We start from the raw sequence: 16,326 nt of genomic DNA on the forward strand, positions 1-16,326 counted from the left end.
CTGAGGGCTAGCTGGGTGTGGGAGCTGAGCCGAGCCGTGGAATGGGTGTGACGGGGAGGTCCCAGCCCTGTGGGAGAGTACTCTGAGAGCAGGCAGCAGCACGGCACTGGGCAGCTGCTCTGAGACGGAGCCGCAACGCAGGTCTCCTGGAGCCATGCCTCGCCGTGCTTGGATGACATGGTGCCTGATCCTGGGACTGCTTCACACGAGGCTGCATGTGCAGGGACAGGGCGAAACTGCGGTAGGCCACATCAGCCGCTCGCTGGCCCCGTTCAAAAATTATTTATTGACACAAACTGCGCACATGGGTGATGCAGCACACATGATTAATGGTGTTCTAAATTTGTTCAGTGATTTAAAAAAAAAAAACATTTGTAGCTTCTGATAAGAGTTTGAGCAATAATTTCCTGTTCTTTGTGTACCGTTTTGCCAGGGTCTGTTGTGTTTGACCTCAGTCCAGCACTTCTAGTGCTTGCGACTGCAAGTTTGTTTGTCTACCTTGAGATTTGAAGTAAATTTGATGGCTACACTAACATGTTGCAAGCCAGGGGAAATTTGGCCATGGGTAGCTTATGGTCTCTCCCCCTATGGCACTCTCTGTCAGCATGTGTTTGCTGAAGCGGTTGGCACCCTTTATGAGTCATGCCCCGCACAGATACACCTACAACGTAGGTGCAGAGACACAGGGATGTACCTTAAGGGAATTACAGGCATAAACGAGAGATAGATGTGAAGATGAGAAGGAGATTGCAAAGACCAAAGATGACAATAAAGGTGGCAAGCAACAGCCTGCACTCCGTTGGGAAAGTCGCACTGATGTGTTTGCTGCTAATGGTCTGTTTGTGGGTAACCATCTCTCCTGACTCCTGTCACGTTGGGCTTCATTCTCACCTTTGCAGTTAGCTTTTATGTGATATATTTGCTGAAGGATTGCAGTGTATCTGCCCTGCCAAATCTTGAAACAAATGGTAATGTAGGATGGGTTTCATACCTGCGTCTCAGTGAGGATGTATGCAGAGGGCTTGTTATTTCCTGTCTGCGTCCTGTCGGCTACGCAAAATGCCGATAGCCTGTGCTGGGATAGGAGGGCTGAGCCCTGAGCATGGTGAGTGATCACAGAGTGGTCACACTAAGCCTTGGTGGTGAATTTACTTAGATCCTCTGGGCAGGCAAGGCCACATGACCCTGTCATGGGCACAGTGTAGTTCATTAGTGTCAGTGTTTTTCTGTCCAAGGCATGCTGCTTGTCTGACTCAGATCAGACCAAACCGCATTTATTAAGGAAGTGTTGTGTGATGGAGACCATTCCTGACACAGTGTCTCAACCCTTTCACATGATCCCAATCTATTATGTGCTTAAGATAATGCGATTATTGTTTAATCCACAAAGGCATCGCATTCACACTCAGTTTTGGTTCTATTCCAAAAGTCCCACTATGCTCTGATTAACAGATTTTTATTGAAAAGTGTTAAAGTCGTGTTATACTTCTGCAGGAGCCAAAACCTCAACTTCACCTTTTATGAAACAGCAGCCAATAGGTTCAACTTGGAGCTCAGATGTGGTCAAGACAGTAATTTTGGCAGACCATGTCACCTTCCGAGATCAAGTTTCATATGAGGCCTCTGTTGGTAGTGCTGGGTGTCTGATTGCATCCACTCTGAAGCTTGCTGTTTTGCTGGGAGAGAAAGGCCCATTCCCAAGGAGACTCCGGGGCTGCACCTGCCAGACTGATGACTTTGAGTCTTTAAATTGCTTCAAACTTGTCCTGAGTTTCTAAATGACCATCCACTCAAGCAATTATCACTTTCAGGATCAGTATATAATGTGTATGTCTGCAACACGCCACATGTTATGGTCCTTGTTGATCAATAAAAGTGTTTTCCAGTCTATACTGTATTGCTCTTTTGATGTGCAATATATTTGATTTCTTCTGTAAACTGGTGCAGCTATCACTTTCACTGCTGTTCATAGGTTTTCTTTCTTCCTACAGAATCCTTTAGTTCCTCAAGGCGAGGTGAACATTTCCTCCCATTCCCAGAGGGGTGACCTTAAGCACCTTGCTAATGGCTTCCAGGTGCTGGAAGAACCTGAGCTTCTCGAGCCCCCCCGCTTCAGCTCCCGAGGCAGGATTAAGGACAGCGCTGACAAAAAGGCACAGCCCACCAAAACTAAATCCACACGGGAGAACATGTCCTTACAGAAAAGAAAAACAGACCGGATCCACGGTTCTCTGGATGGAATTCTTGCTAAAAGCCTCATGGACATCGTTGACCTGGATTCCAGGATCAATTCTAGGCATGCAACTGAGAACTTTGCGCATCCAGACTTCCATGACCTAAATCTGACAGAAGAGGACCTGCTACCCCCTGCAGGGATGTACATCAGTCCTGGTTCTTCTAGTCGTGGTTGGGTTCCCAGAGACTCCCTGACTAAGAGAGGCCTGCAAAAGCCTGCGCAAGCCAGAAAACCAGGTCTGTTGGCCCCAAGCACATCATCCAGACATGGTGATGTGATGGCGGGCTCTGATGGGAGACGGTTCCGACTGCTGAGGGGACCCCCAGGGCCGAGCGGGTCTCTGGGGAAAAGAGTGAGTAACACCCCTCTGCCTCAACTGGAGGCAGAATATAAACAGCACAGAGCTGATGATAGATGAAGAGCCACTCGGGTGAAGTATGTTACCTCCATAGTAGTGTTACCCTGCACTGGATTTTTGGTGCTTTCTTGGTGCATAACCTTCCTCTAGCATCACTAAAATAATGAATGTCTCTGAAATTGTGTTTTCTCCTGCCAGTTATGGGCTATAGACTATAGAATAACATTACAGCATCTGGCTCCAGCTTGAGCTGTGCTGTACAGCATGGCCGGGCAAGAACAAATCCCCATTCAATATTCCTGGTAGCTCACGTACATGCTATCTGAAATATTTATTATCGACTTGGAGAGATACATTCGCCTGTGTGTTGGTTTAGCTCACACTCGAGCCAGTTCAGGTCGAAACTAGTAAAACAGGCAGCGTTTGTACTCACGTTTCACGTACGAGGCAGATATGGCCTGTTGCCCCCTCTAATGATTGCGCCGACTTTATTTTTAGTTTTTGATTTCATGTGATATCCAGCTCTGGATTTTTCAATAATATTTTGGTTTGGAGTACAGTGTTGTTGTTTTTTTTTCCTTTCCAACCAAAGGGATTTTTTTTTTCAGTCTTTCTGCGGTGTCTCTACAAATGTGGGTCGGAGAAATTCAGTCATGATGCCGTGGCGCCAATGAGAGAAAAGCTACGGCCACAGACAATTACCCCCGTACACCAAATTACAGACGTTAGAATGATTATTTATGAAAGATGTGACTCATCTTTTCTTTTTATCTCCAAATGAGAAGAATGGCAGGTTTGTTTGTTGTGCTTGCCACTACTTGTAGAACGCTGTGCTTTCACGCCGGTGTTTGAACATGGGAAACATTCTTTTAAAAACATGAGTCTGATGATTCGCCAAGGTCACGTCGTCAGAAGTTGGTGACCTCACTTTCGTGCAGTTGCCTTGCTTTTTATAGGTTTGACTGTGGGAATTTACACTATCCAACCACATCAGATTCTATTATTATACTCTATATATATATATATATACACACACACACACACACACACCATATTGCAATTCTGTTGTCTGTCTGTAGGGTTGTGCTGGCATGAGAGGATACATTGGACTTAAGGGGGACAAGGTGAGGAAGGATATTTGAATCGTATAACACAACTCGATGTTTGTCAGAGCTGCTGTGGAGACCATTAACATCTCTGTTATTTGTCTGCAGGGCTCTGAAGGCGAAAGAGGGCGTGATGGACCAAGGGGCCAGGCAGGGCTACCGGGCCCAGCGGGGTTACCTACACTCTACCTGTGGAGGAACACTCCCGAAGACTGGACTGCCTTCAGGGTATGCTGTCTCCTCGTGCTCCCTCTGTAGTCCGGGAAACCAGATAGCATGGAAGTGTCACGGCGCTAAGCTCCGTTCAAACGTAGGAATCCGCATGAGCCAAGACACAGAGAGCCATGGAACCCCTGTGCAGTCAAAACCCCAAACGTTTCCTCCGCTCCGTATCAAACCTGGAGTGGCCTCCTCGCGCGCCTCGCTGCGCAGTCTCCCCGTCATGGCAGTATCATCACAGCACTCTGATTTCTGTCAAGTCGAGCTTGTGCTCAGACCACAGGCCTGACCACCATATACGTGCTGGCGATTGGGAACATTTATGGATTTTCTACATGTCGTAGGCCCATTCTATCAGGATTCCTTTGCCGGCGTGATGGCATAACTGAGGAGGATACTACCTGTACTAAAAGGTGCTGTCAGTCAGCTTGTAACAGTGCCCTGTTTTACTTGGCAATGATTTAGTGGTGGTGTGAGAAAACTCATCTTGGCTGTGCTGTCAACAGTGATGAATGGGTTCTGGGCCTGCTGCCCTGGAGGCAAATGTAGAGTCATGGAAGGCGACTGATGCAAGCACCGCACAGCTTGAAAGTCAAGTGCGGTTTATTGATTGGCTTCATGATATGTTCTTTCAGGCCTTCAAGATGTGTAATGTAGTCACACAGAAAGCTCTGGAACCTCAGTTTTCTTAGAGTTGGCCCATGTGATCACCACCTTGTCTTTTCCTTGTCTGGGTGCGATTCTTGATTTGCAGTTGATTGCAGCAATCCTTTAAATGCTTCCATATTGAACACCAGTCAGGTGTGGAGAAAAGTATATTTATTCACTTATATAGGAAGAACACGGTGTATGCTGTGATAACAGTACTCATGCTTTTAAACATCATTTTGGCAAGCTTGTTCAATGTTAATGCCAATGTTTTTGTTTTTCTGCATGATGTCATCATTAGGTTTATAGTACAGGCCTTTGCCACTAGTCAGAGATGATTCTGTAAACAGGGAGCGCTTCGCCAGCTGTCCTTGGCCCTTCAGATCCTATTAGAATCTTCTCCAGGGTTTCTTGGAGACGGAGGCTTTGTGTGGCCACGCTTGGCTCGTTCTCACTGATCATGGCTGGCTCGCGTAACCTGCCCAATCCATCCATGTGTGTGTTCTGTTTGGCGGGCCACGCTCAGACGCCATTGGGGTGGGTCAGTGCCCAGAATGCTTACCTGTAACCAAGGCTGATTTGTTGTCAGACACGGCAAACTGAACCCCAGACGCATCATCCTTGCACCCTTACGGATTTATTTGCTTGGATGGCACACGTACCTTTAACGATGAAAGGCCTCAGTGTTACAAGGGACCTCTGGTGACCCCCCCCCCCCCCCCCCCACGCCTCCCAACTCTCCAACCTTCCCCAGACTTCACCTCCCCGCACCCCCTCCGGGTCAGCTGAGCCTGCAGAGTGTGGGCATGGGAGGAGGTCTGGCCCTCCCAGGCCTGTCTGAGGCTTACCTTCACTGGACCACCGCTGTGCGCCGGCTCCCTACCCCTGCGGCCCAGTTGAACCCAAGCCAAGGCAAACGTTGTCAGGAGCAGCAGCAGCCCTTGTGATTTAATAAGCAAGCTCAGGGTCTACTGTGAGTGCCTCTGTGTGGGGTAGCAGACAGCGCTTCCTTAGGCCTGGTATCTGCCATCTGAACAAGAAGGTAGGTCTGCTGGAAGAGGTGCCCCCCTCCCCCCCCTGCTATTTATCCCCCTAATTGGGCCCCATTAACCCATTAAAGGCAAGAGTACTACATGTTGTATGTTACAATTGCCCTCGAGCAAATATCCTCATATCTGACCACAGCCTGTGGCCTCCTTACCTCAGGCATATTGGAAAATCCAGTGCTACACAGTGGCTAAAACATGTGAACTTAACATGGTCTTTAAAGATACCTTAAATAAGCTTTAGTTCATTGGTTTAACTCTGTTTTGCAGAGAACATCATATTATCACTTGCTGGTGGCAGGCTGGCCTGTAAGTAATCCAGGAGTAAATTTGTTTATTCATGGACGGTATTTGTTCCCTCTTGTGGGCCTTTCATTCAAATAATTTTCCTCTACATCCTCGTCCATAGATGGAGATGGGACCTCCGGGACCATTGGGGGAGATGGGAAGACCTGGACCACCCGTGAGTCTGCACAGAACACTTTCAGTGATTTCAGTATTACTAGCATGGAGGAGGGACAGACAGTGGCTACAATATTGGGACCTATGTGTTCTGAGAGGCTCTTTGAGGCAGTTGTGTTCCCAAATGTCATTATGGAGTCCAGACTAGTTTAATTTATTCCACCACCAGCATGATGGTTCATTTTAAAGTGATCTACAATCTGTCAGCTTTTCTGCATCGCTTGTACTAATTGTTTGATCTATCTCTCATAAAAGGGGGCACCTGGAGAACCAGGGCAGACTGGACCCCAAGGTCGCCTAGGCGACATGGTAACCAATCACGTTTTGTTATGCACGTGTTTATTCAGTTGCAAATAGTTAATATTCATTAAGGTTGAGCTATATTTGGACATGTATGGGTTTTTTTCCCAGTAAGGGGAGTATGACAAATGTTTGGTTTTTTTTGCATTTCTTACCTTATTACCGCCATTACCTTCTAAACCACTATTAAAGCCACTGCTGTTAGATCATATGATAAGTTATGGTGAGCAGGAGTGATGAGACTTGTGAATTAGTGAGTATTATAACAGGCTGTATCTGACTCTGGAGTGGCTATGAGGCTGTCTGTGCACACACTTTAACTATGCAAACATGCACACATGGCTGATATACAAGCTGTATTGTTCACATACTTATCTGGGGGTTATCTTTTGTTTATCTGGGGGATTAAAAGCCATGTCCACTAGGGAGCAAGTCTGGGCTGAAACATGGAGTTGTCATGTTTGCAGGTTGCTGTGTGTAAATGTAACACATTTGGTTTTGTAACACATTGCTCTTCTCTTTATCCTGGTACTGCATCCTGCAAACACATGATGTTTATTTCCGGGGAGGTGCATGAATAACAATCTCTGAACAACCGCAGGACACATGGAGCAGCCATCCTGCATGCACAGATGTGTAGTTAATGTGAAGTCTATGCCGCTTTATACAAGGCTTGGTATACATACCCAGTAGAAATGGCATAAGTGCATAAGCTCTTAGAAAGCATCCAATCAAAACACGTACTGAAAACAGCTCCTTTCCGACAGGGCCATCCGGGGCCAAAGGGGGTCTGTGGCAGAGGAGGAAAACCAGGAAGAGACGGAGAGAATGGACTGGATGGAGAGTTGGGCCTTCCTGGAATACCTGGCCTGCCGGTGAGGAATCCCATCTACCTACACCATACCCTCCAAGCAGAATACATTTCTTTACAAACTACTATTTCCAATGTGCTAATATTCTCTAGTGCTTTAAAGTTCTAAACATACTCCAAAACTGATAGAAATCACTTTTTAATTCATGATTTGTTTATTTCATTTCTTTTTGTGATACAAGGGTCCTTCTGGCTATAAAGGAGAGGCAGTGCCCCCTGGAGACAAAGGAGATCAGGTGCACCCCACAACATCCTGAAACTTTTCCTCCTCAAACATTCCAATGTAATATGTTAATATGTTAATGTATTCCTAATGCATGTTTAATTCATTATGTGAGAGATATTGTGTCAACTTTAGGGTTTCCCAGGTGCAGCTGGTCCCCGCGGGGACAGAGGGGAGACCGGGCAGAAGGTTAGCTCATCTGAGTTTGTCATGCAGAATTGTAATACACCTGCACATGGATTTATGGAGCTAGTTATATACTGCCCCCTTGTGGGTCAGGAGAGTACTACGCTACACATTTCCTTTCATTTGGTATGACAGTTAGAAATGATAGATAAATGAATCATGCAGAGATTACCAGATAATTGAATCATGAAATGATTCAGTTATCTATTATTTCTATAATTGAATCATGAAATGATTCTATGGGAGTCAATGAGTGCACTAATTAAATAATTATTTTGTGTTATTTTTCCATTGCGTTTGTCAGTCATGTGCTTTCCCTTCCTCGCAGGGCTCAGAGGGAGATGCTGGGTTAGCTGGCTCTGTTGGGCCTCCAGTACGTAAACCTAAATAAACTGGAGTCAAATCCACGTTTGTCATCTGGTCCCATTTTAAAGCTATAACCCTGGAATTATATAATGCTATACATTGCGATATAAACCATATGAACTATTATTATTACTTACTATTATTACGTACTATTAATTATTATTACATTATGCAGTTCTGTCTGCTGAAATAACGTTTGGCTTGTACTACTCTGTTGTCTGTTGTACCAACTACCGTGCTCTTCTTCACCTCCTCAGGGTTTCATGGGAGTGAGAGGAGTCGAGGGTCTTCCTGGCCCACCAGGTTCTAAGGTGTGCTCTAAATCCTGGCTGTTGCAGGATAAGTATATTTTGTTACCGGTTCATGTTGTGATCAACAGACTTGCAAGTCGTTATTTTTTTGTCAGGGGGGTCCAGGAAATGGTGGGAAGCGTGGTCCTCCAGGAACAGTTGTAAGTTATTTTGAGATAATTGTGAGATATTGTTAGATAATCCCTGTCCCACGTGTTTATCCACTTAAAGACACACGTGCCAAATAAACACTGCTCCTGCTGATGTGTGTGCGCGTTTGTGCGCGTGTGGGTCTGTGTGTACACATGTTTCCAGGGAGCTCCTGGTGCAACAGCAATGGTTGGTGCACAGGGAGTTAATGGCTCAGAAGTAAGTAAACAAAAACGAGATTCCACAGCTTGAGAAGTTCATGATCAAATCAGTAAAAGAAAAGGGTTCATCATATTTCTTACAGTCATATTTGTGCAGTATCACATCACATCTAATGGAGCTTTTATTGATATGTGCCTATAGGGAGATTTTGGACCTGCTGGCCCGACAGGTCGACAAGGTCCCCAGGTATGTTATATTCATACTCAAAAAAATACCATTGGTACAATTTTTGGCCACACTTCTTTCTCATCACTCTGTCTGCGTCTCCCAGGGCCCTGCTGGCATGGCAGGAATCAGGGGCCTGTGTGGCAGGACAGGGCTGCAGGTAAATAATGAAGCTTTCCCTCACGGCGTAAATCAGTTTTAGCGGAACATGCAGCAGCCTGCAGAGACAGAAGTCTGCTGTGGTGTGGCGTATGCAGAGTCCTGCAGAACTGGCCATTCTTACTGACGTTAAGCTCATTCTGTCTGACTTCTCCATGTCTGCGGTGCTCAGTATTCATCAAATGCTGGGAAGGATTTGACAACATCAAAGCCGTTGCTGGTTTTATGGGCTTGACTAACAACAGCGTCTCTCCTAAAGCACTTTCAAGTTTGTTTTCTGTGGAAGTATTGGTAGCAGTGCTTTGTTTTCACATTGTAGGGTTCATGTTTAATTAGGTCTTTGTGTCTGTTTCTAGAGAAAGGTCTGTGTGTGTGTGTGTGTGTGTGTGTGTGTGTGTGTGTGTGTGTGTGAATATATATATCTGTTTAGGTTTAAATTTAAGCCTACTATTAAAGAGATATTGGTTACATGCAAGTCCTCACTAGAGTATGGTATAGTTCGTGCGTGTTACTGGACAGCCAACACCAGTGGCTTCAGTCAGACTGAGCTGTTATGGCTCACCTGTGGAGGCTTGGCTGGAATAGCATTAGAGCTCTCACTGCCAGTCCTTATTAAATAATGAGCAAAGTTGAGAGTTTACCTCTGGTCTGGTGATTACATCTTTCCAGATGTCCTCATGAAATAGAGTGAGGAATCTTCCTCATAGCTCCTGAAACCTAAGTATATCCTGTAAGGATTTGCAGTTAATTATGTCACATATATATTAACCAGTCAATGAATAATTTACAGAAGTTAATGTTATTTATTCATAATTTTTGTCAGGGACCTCCAGGACAGAATGGACCACGGGGCCTTAAAGGTGAAACAGTAAGTTTTGAGATATGTACAATTCACCATTTCTAGTTAGGGAACTGGAAATGAAGAGTGAAAACATGTCTGAAATATAGAATTGAGAGCTTGGGGAAGACGTATTCAGTAAATGAACATGAACTGAACTGAACATTGAAATGAACAGTAAATTCAGCCTCTCTGCGTGCTTTGAATCTGCTTAGGGTCCGGAAGGTCTGTTGGGCAACAGGGGACCACCTGGCCTTGAAGGAGCAATGGTAAGACACCTGTGCTTTCTCAGCTTCCTTTAGGACTGTTAGTTTGATTACCCACAGATCCCTTGTGTTCTTCAAGCTCATTGGTAGAAGCTCGAGGTCGTTCGTACCTGGAGGTATCTAGGTCTCCACAGTTAGGCGGACAGCTCTGCTCCTAGACTGACTCTCCTCATTCTGCAGTAAAGACAGTTCTCAGGGGAGATATAGTAAACGGGCCGATCAGGAACATCCATGTGGTCAGCATTTGTGGATCATTCCGACTTTGATACAGGAGGGGGAAAAATGTTCTCGTTCACCTTTCACCTTTCACGTGCTAGCTGCCCTCTCTTCTCTGATGCTAACGATATGGTTTCTGTAGAGAAGCCATAAAAATGGAAATCAGAAACATGTTTTATAGAACATCCACAAAGGCACTGGGCCTGCATGCACTCAAAGAGAGTGTTGCACCTCCCTCACCTGTAGCCAGAGTTATGGTGAGTTCATCCGAGCAGTCCACTTGAAAGGAACTTTCTAGAAATTCCGGGGTCTTGGATCAAAGTATAATATATAATTATACCGTATGACGTACAACTTGAACATGTTCTCAGCACCTGCAATGAATGTTAAAACTTTGTATAAGATTAGATTTAAACTGAATTTTATGGACCCTTACTGCACTGTGTGTGCATTTATCTATCTATCTATTTATTTATTTACTTATTTACTTATCTATCTTACCAGGGCCTACCTGGAGATCCTGGCCTAAAGGGCTTTCCAGGTTTCAAAGTAAGAGTCTGTGGCTGAGCTCTCTGTGATGAACACTATTATTGGGATTGCCTGTAGGTTATGCTGTGCCTTTCTAATCCGTGTGAATCCTCTAGGGCAGCAGAGGCTTGGATGGAGAGAGAGGGGCTTTTGGACCCAAAGGACAAAGAGTAATCATCTCTAGACCAGTAGTCTCCAACATTACAACTCCCACACTGCTTTGGACACAGTGTTTACTTTTTTACCAGGCTTATCTTATTTTCCTAATTGGTTTGGATCAGGGTCCACCTGGAGCGTTGGGAATTATGGGTCCTCAAGGCGAAAGAGGTCATCTTGGCCTTCCTGGTTTACCTGGGTTCAGAGGTCAGCCAGGTCCTCCAGGTATCCAGGTAGGATTAATAAACAGCTCGTGTTGCTGGAAGCATGCTTCATGCTCTGGGGAAATGGCAGTTGGTGTTCTAAGTAGATCAGCAGTCATTAAGGGCTTTTATAGAAAGCCATTCAGGTGTCACTACGATGCAAACCAAGCTCCAGTGTAATGACAGAAGCCTTCACACCACAACAGTGTTAGAAGAGCACTCCATTGAAACATCACTATTACTAAGTTGAAAGTGCTGGGCTGTCACTGGCACTCTTTCAGGAATCACTGACTGGGCTTTTAATGAAGTGTGAATTAGAAGAACTGTTCTGTAGATGACAACATTCCACCCCCGACAGGGTGAAGACGGTGAAGTGGGCCTTCAGGGAATGGTTGGAAAGGAGGGTCAAAAGGTGAAAACAGCTTTATGACTTTCAAACATCATGTGGAAAAGAACTCAATAGTTTATCCAATCACATCTCACTGGAAAAAGTCTCAAAACTGCATTGCAAGATCCAGTTATATATAATGTCCTATGAAATCTGTCTTAATTAACACGCTATATATACTGGATGCAAATCAATGTAAGGTCACTTTCTTTTTTCACTTTTGTTTGTAAACACAAGGGAAGCCGGGGATTACCTGGGCAACCAGGAATGACTGGACCCAGAGGACAAAGTGTAAGATTCATCTCAAGTTTCATTTTAATGTCTTTTAAACACTGCTGACTTGCCATAAACATAAGTGGCCCCAACATAAGTGTTTTAGTTAGAAGAGTTAACACAGTCATTACCAGCTACTCTGTTAGAGGAGTTAACACGGTCATTACCAGCTACTCTGTTAGAGGAGTTAACGCGGTCATTACCAGCTACTCTGTTAGGAGTTAACGCGGTCATTACCAGCTACTCTGCTTCCAGGGACGAGCTGGCCAGCACGGGTTTCCTGGTATGCATGGACTTCCGGTAAGTCCGTAAACCAATTCTCTTGAGTGGATCAGTATGTCATATTACATTGTTTGCTAGTATATGGCGTGTGTGTGTGTGTGTGTGCGTGTGCGTGTGTGTGTGTGTTGGCAGGGTTTGAGAGGCCCATCAGGGACTGAAGGAGCAGAAGGAAAGCCTGGTACACAGGTTCCCATTTCATAACTTATCAACTTACCACAGTCAAGCTCTCATGCTTTCATAATCAATATTTGCATGATCAAAAATTGCTTAGAAACAACATTTCAAATGGGTGTTTTTTTTTATCAGTAGTTTGAATTTGTCAGTGTATGACTCTGTATGTGTCTTACAGGGTGTTTCAGGTTCTGTGGGAAGCCCAGGATATAAGGGTCCCAGTGTGAGTGTTACTGTTATTCGAGTACAAGTTGTATGTTCTGCATGACATGCAGTTCCTGCTGCTGCACACCTGGACAAAAACCTCACACATCACCTTTAACCTCTTAGACTGTGACCAGGGTGCTTGGACAGGCGCAAAAATGTCACAGGGCTCTGAAAGACGTGGCGAGATCAGACACTTAAACTTAACGAGGCCTTAAACTTTCAGAGGCTTCTGGGAACTTTCTCCGTTCCCTAGATTACACACTTGATGAGGAAAGGGTGACCTCTGTGTAAAGAGGAGTACTGAGTTCCATGTGTCTGTCATCTGAGCTCTGTCATCTTACAATGTGAAACGCAGTATGTAATTGATCAAAGCTGTGAACAATCAGTGAATCTGTGTATGTCGTTTCATAATGTGATTGATTTTGAAAAAAAAAAAAAAAAAATCTGTGAATGATTTGTGAATCTGTGCGTGATCTTCTTATGTGAAATGTAACATGTGTCAAATCTAGGGATTCGGGGGATTGCCTGGAGAAGCAGGGCAGAGAGGACACACTGGTTCACTGGTAAATAGAACGAGGTTCAAAAGAGGTTTCATACAAACACATTTAAAAGAAGGTGAAATATTTGCAAGGGCACCAACATGTTATCTTATAACATTTATGGACGGTTCCTCAGACATGGTCCTGGAATAACCACAATGTCAGTAGTGAATCGCCACTGGAAATAATTCAGAAGTGTTTAAACACAGCTTTCCAGACCAAGATTAAGCCCTGGGAATAAAAAATATGTTCCTGCTGTGTCAGGATGCAGTACTAATGTGACTAAAACTAGTAAAAGCCATGGGACAAAAAGGCACAGCACTGTGCCAAAGCCAGAGACTACCTCTTTGCCTGGTCTTTTTGCTTCTTTATATAAGTGCATTATTTTATCCTTATCCTTATTCTCCTCAGACATATCTCCTTTAGCCATTGCACATGTTTAAGGCAGTGAAGGTTTGTTTGTCTGTTTTCCTTGTGTGAATCTAAGGTCTCACTGAACAGCAACCAAAATGTGAGGCCTCCTTTTTGGAGGTGTTTGTGTAGCTTTGTTACATATGGTTTTGTATTTTTTTCTGACAGTGAAAAATGAGTAATTTGTACTTAATGGCCATCTTTACTTTAACTAAAAGGAAAAGGAGCTCTTTGAATTTTGCACATTGCTGTATGTCATTACTGGGAAACTGCAGCAGCTCTGAACAAAGTCATTATTGTGTTGGATGTGATTTGTCCTTTACTTATGTTATAACATGGAGTCACTGAGTTCCAAAATACTGCTTAAGTGAGAATAGGGTTATATGGCTTAAATATTAAATGTAAAATGCAAATCACAGACAGGAGATGACGATCTACTGTAACTGATTGATGTTTCCTTTTTAATAAATAAAAAACAAACAAGTATATACTTTATATCAAGTATAAAACAAGTAAATATCAAGTACAATGCACAGACTGTAACATAAAATGTCTTCCGGACCTCTAACTCGGATTTAAAATCTAATTCTAAAGTTATAAAACATTCTGTACACTTTTCTTTTTTTAAAAAAATGATGTTCTAGGGTCTTCATGGGCGACCTGGTCAGGACGGCAGGCCAGGTGTCCCAGGAGAGAGGGTAAGTGTCCCCCAGGTCCCCACAGTGTCTGGGACAAGTATAGTACCAATTCGTCTCAATCCGAGCCAAGTGACTAACAATGTCTTATATCTTTTTGCCTCTGTACACCAAAGTTATGTAAACCTAATATCATGTAGTTATATAGTGCAATGTAGAAGGGCTTTCTGTGTCGAACATGTTTGGGGCTTTTTTTGTCAGGGTTTAACAGGGAAGACAGGAGTGGAGGGCCAACAGGGACCTGTGGGAATGTATGTAAGTGAACTCCCATTTAATCTAATGCTGTTGGACATGGACTAATCCCATGTAATCTAAGGCTGCTGGACATGGCAGTCTCTTTAATCCCATGCTTTATTGTGACTCTACGGACTGTGATGGTTTAATTGTCAGTTAATTAGTGATGTATGCCTTTCCACCCAGGGTTACCCAGGGGCCAGAGGCTTGCAGGGAAATCCTGGCAGCATAGGAGAGCAGGTGAGAAAACGCTGATCTAATCTTCAGAACATCTTCTGACGTACATCAGATTAAGATTTCACAGATTAAATATTTCGCTGCATGTGTGCTGTTGAAGTATGCACTGGGTGAATGTGGTAAATGCTTTTAGGGTGAGCCTGGTGTAAGAGGATCTACTGGCAGACGTGGAGAGAGAGGACCACCTGTGAGATGAGCTCATGCATTTTTCCATTATGCATTGTTTTTGTTAATATGAGATTCATTTGTAAGTTATCTTTCACAACTCATAAGTATTGAGGTTATTTGGTTATTTGGATTTCCCAGGGCCAGCCTGGTCCGTCTGGTGAGCGGGGCCCACCTGGACCTCAGGTTTGGTAGTTTAATTTGACATTAAAACAGTGTTTTTTGCAACATTTCTATTGGTCAACAACAACAAGAGCAGCTGTGTAAGCGTTTTCTTTTTAGGGACGTCAAGGTGAGATGGGTCACGCTGGTGTACGAGGGGCACCAGTGAGTATAACCTTACCCGGTACCTCTCTCCTGTCATCATCCTTTAATATATTCACGTGGAGAGTTTTGTATTTGTGTTTTATATATGTAATATGTAGCCTTTCACTGTATGTTTTTGGGAATATCACAAATGTCCAAAAAAGCTCCTTTTGAGGACAGTTTATGGCTTCATGTGACTATACTTTGCTTACAAACCCACATGACTCTGTGCAGTTGTAACGATTGCACACACAAACGAGGAAGAGGATCCAATCGCAAGAGGTTTTATGTTTTAAATCAAACAGATCAGAGGGGTCAGGCAGGTATTCGTAGTCAGGTTGTTCCACGGGGCAGTGTCCAGGGGGTGTCCAGGGGTCAGACAGGAGACGAGGTCTGAAAAACAGGCGGAAGTTGAAAACCGGGAAGGCGAGCGTGGACCTGGAACGCTCTGTGTGCGACGCAGGGTCGGCAGTACTTCACGACATGAATGCGAGGGAAGCGAGCTTAAATAGGGGGGCAGTAACGAGGCGAACGATGATCAGGTGCGTACTAGTAGTCCAGCGAATCAGATTGGAGGTGTGTCCTAGAAGTAGGTGTGGCAGTGCGGGGCTGAGTGTGGGGTTCGTCACAGCAGTGTGTCGTGTGTCCGGTTTCTGGCTATTTCATTAGTAGGTTTGTTGCTACTGCTCTGATGTGACTGTATCACTGGTAGTTTAATGCATACGTGTGTTTTCAGGGCCCTCCGGGCCTGCCAGGAGCTGTAGGCGTGCCAGGGAAGGCTGGTCGCCCTGGCAACCTTGGCCCTCCAGGACCACAGGGCAAAGACGGACCCGTTGGATTACCAGTGAGTGGCTACTCCTCCTATACCCCATTATGCCATCACAAGCTTACATGTAATGGATTTATGGTTATTTCATTTGGATTGCAAACCTCCACATTGCACCAGTCAAGAGGTTATTAATGCCTAGCTGCGTAAATGATATCAAGGGGACATGACCCTGATTTCGCTGCTTCTTCTCTCTGTCAGGGCGTACATGGAACGGACGGAAAGATTGGCCCATTGGGGGAGAAAGGAGAAAAGGTGAAAGAAGGTTTTAATGAGCGTACGATTTCATAATTAAATTGCCTAATGCGGTGCATGTATATTGGATGTTTGTGCCGGATGTAAAAATGCATTTCAAAGTATGAAGAATACTCTGGTGTA

At 44.5% G+C, this 16,326-nt stretch overlaps 1 protein-coding gene across 3 annotated transcripts in view; it reads left to right on the forward strand.

Moving 5' to 3' along the window:
- Positions 1-16,326, forward strand: part of si:dkey-61l1.4 (collagen alpha-1(I) chain) — a 40,892-nt gene that overhangs the window by 15,725 nt on the left and 8,841 nt on the right. For 2 of the 3 annotated variants that reach the window (XM_035529553.1, XM_035529555.1), the window contains exons 7-40: positions 1,992-2,588; positions 3,674-3,718; positions 3,809-3,928; positions 5,884-5,922; positions 6,023-6,076; positions 6,331-6,384; positions 7,143-7,250; positions 7,429-7,482; positions 7,605-7,658; positions 7,984-8,028; positions 8,279-8,332; positions 8,428-8,472; positions 8,627-8,680; positions 8,825-8,869; positions 8,955-9,008; positions 9,831-9,875; positions 10,061-10,114; positions 10,832-10,876; positions 10,972-11,025; positions 11,137-11,244; positions 11,573-11,626; positions 11,840-11,893; positions 12,131-12,175; positions 12,290-12,343; positions 12,507-12,551; positions 13,045-13,098; positions 14,130-14,183; positions 14,382-14,435; positions 14,601-14,654; positions 14,785-14,838; positions 14,958-15,002; positions 15,099-15,143; positions 15,859-15,966; positions 16,150-16,203. In XM_035529553.1, the coding sequence (XP_035385446.1) occupies positions 1,992-2,588; positions 3,674-3,718; positions 3,809-3,928; positions 5,884-5,922; positions 6,023-6,076; positions 6,331-6,384; positions 7,143-7,250; positions 7,429-7,482; positions 7,605-7,658; positions 7,984-8,028; positions 8,279-8,332; positions 8,428-8,472; positions 8,627-8,680; positions 8,825-8,869; positions 8,955-9,008; positions 9,831-9,875; positions 10,061-10,114; positions 10,832-10,876; positions 10,972-11,025; positions 11,137-11,244; positions 11,573-11,626; positions 11,840-11,893; positions 12,131-12,175; positions 12,290-12,343; positions 12,507-12,551; positions 13,045-13,098; positions 14,130-14,183; positions 14,382-14,435; positions 14,601-14,654; positions 14,785-14,838; positions 14,958-15,002; positions 15,099-15,143; positions 15,859-15,966; positions 16,150-16,203 (2,502 nt within the window). The remainder of the gene's footprint in view (positions 1-1,991; positions 2,589-3,673; positions 3,719-3,808; positions 3,929-5,883; positions 5,923-6,022; positions 6,077-6,330; positions 6,385-7,142; positions 7,251-7,428; positions 7,483-7,604; positions 7,659-7,983; positions 8,029-8,278; positions 8,333-8,427; positions 8,473-8,626; positions 8,681-8,824; positions 8,870-8,954; positions 9,009-9,830; positions 9,876-10,060; positions 10,115-10,831; positions 10,877-10,971; positions 11,026-11,136; positions 11,245-11,572; positions 11,627-11,839; positions 11,894-12,130; positions 12,176-12,289; positions 12,344-12,506; positions 12,552-13,044; positions 13,099-14,129; positions 14,184-14,381; positions 14,436-14,600; positions 14,655-14,784; positions 14,839-14,957; positions 15,003-15,098; positions 15,144-15,858; positions 15,967-16,149; positions 16,204-16,326) is intronic. The other variant, XM_035529554.1, reaches the window with a different exon arrangement.

This window comes from Electrophorus electricus, chromosome 9, assembly GCF_013358815.1.
Source record: "Electrophorus electricus isolate fEleEle1 chromosome 9, fEleEle1.pri, whole genome shotgun sequence".
Taxonomy (NCBI): Eukaryota; Metazoa; Chordata; class Actinopteri; order Gymnotiformes; family Gymnotidae; genus Electrophorus; species Electrophorus electricus.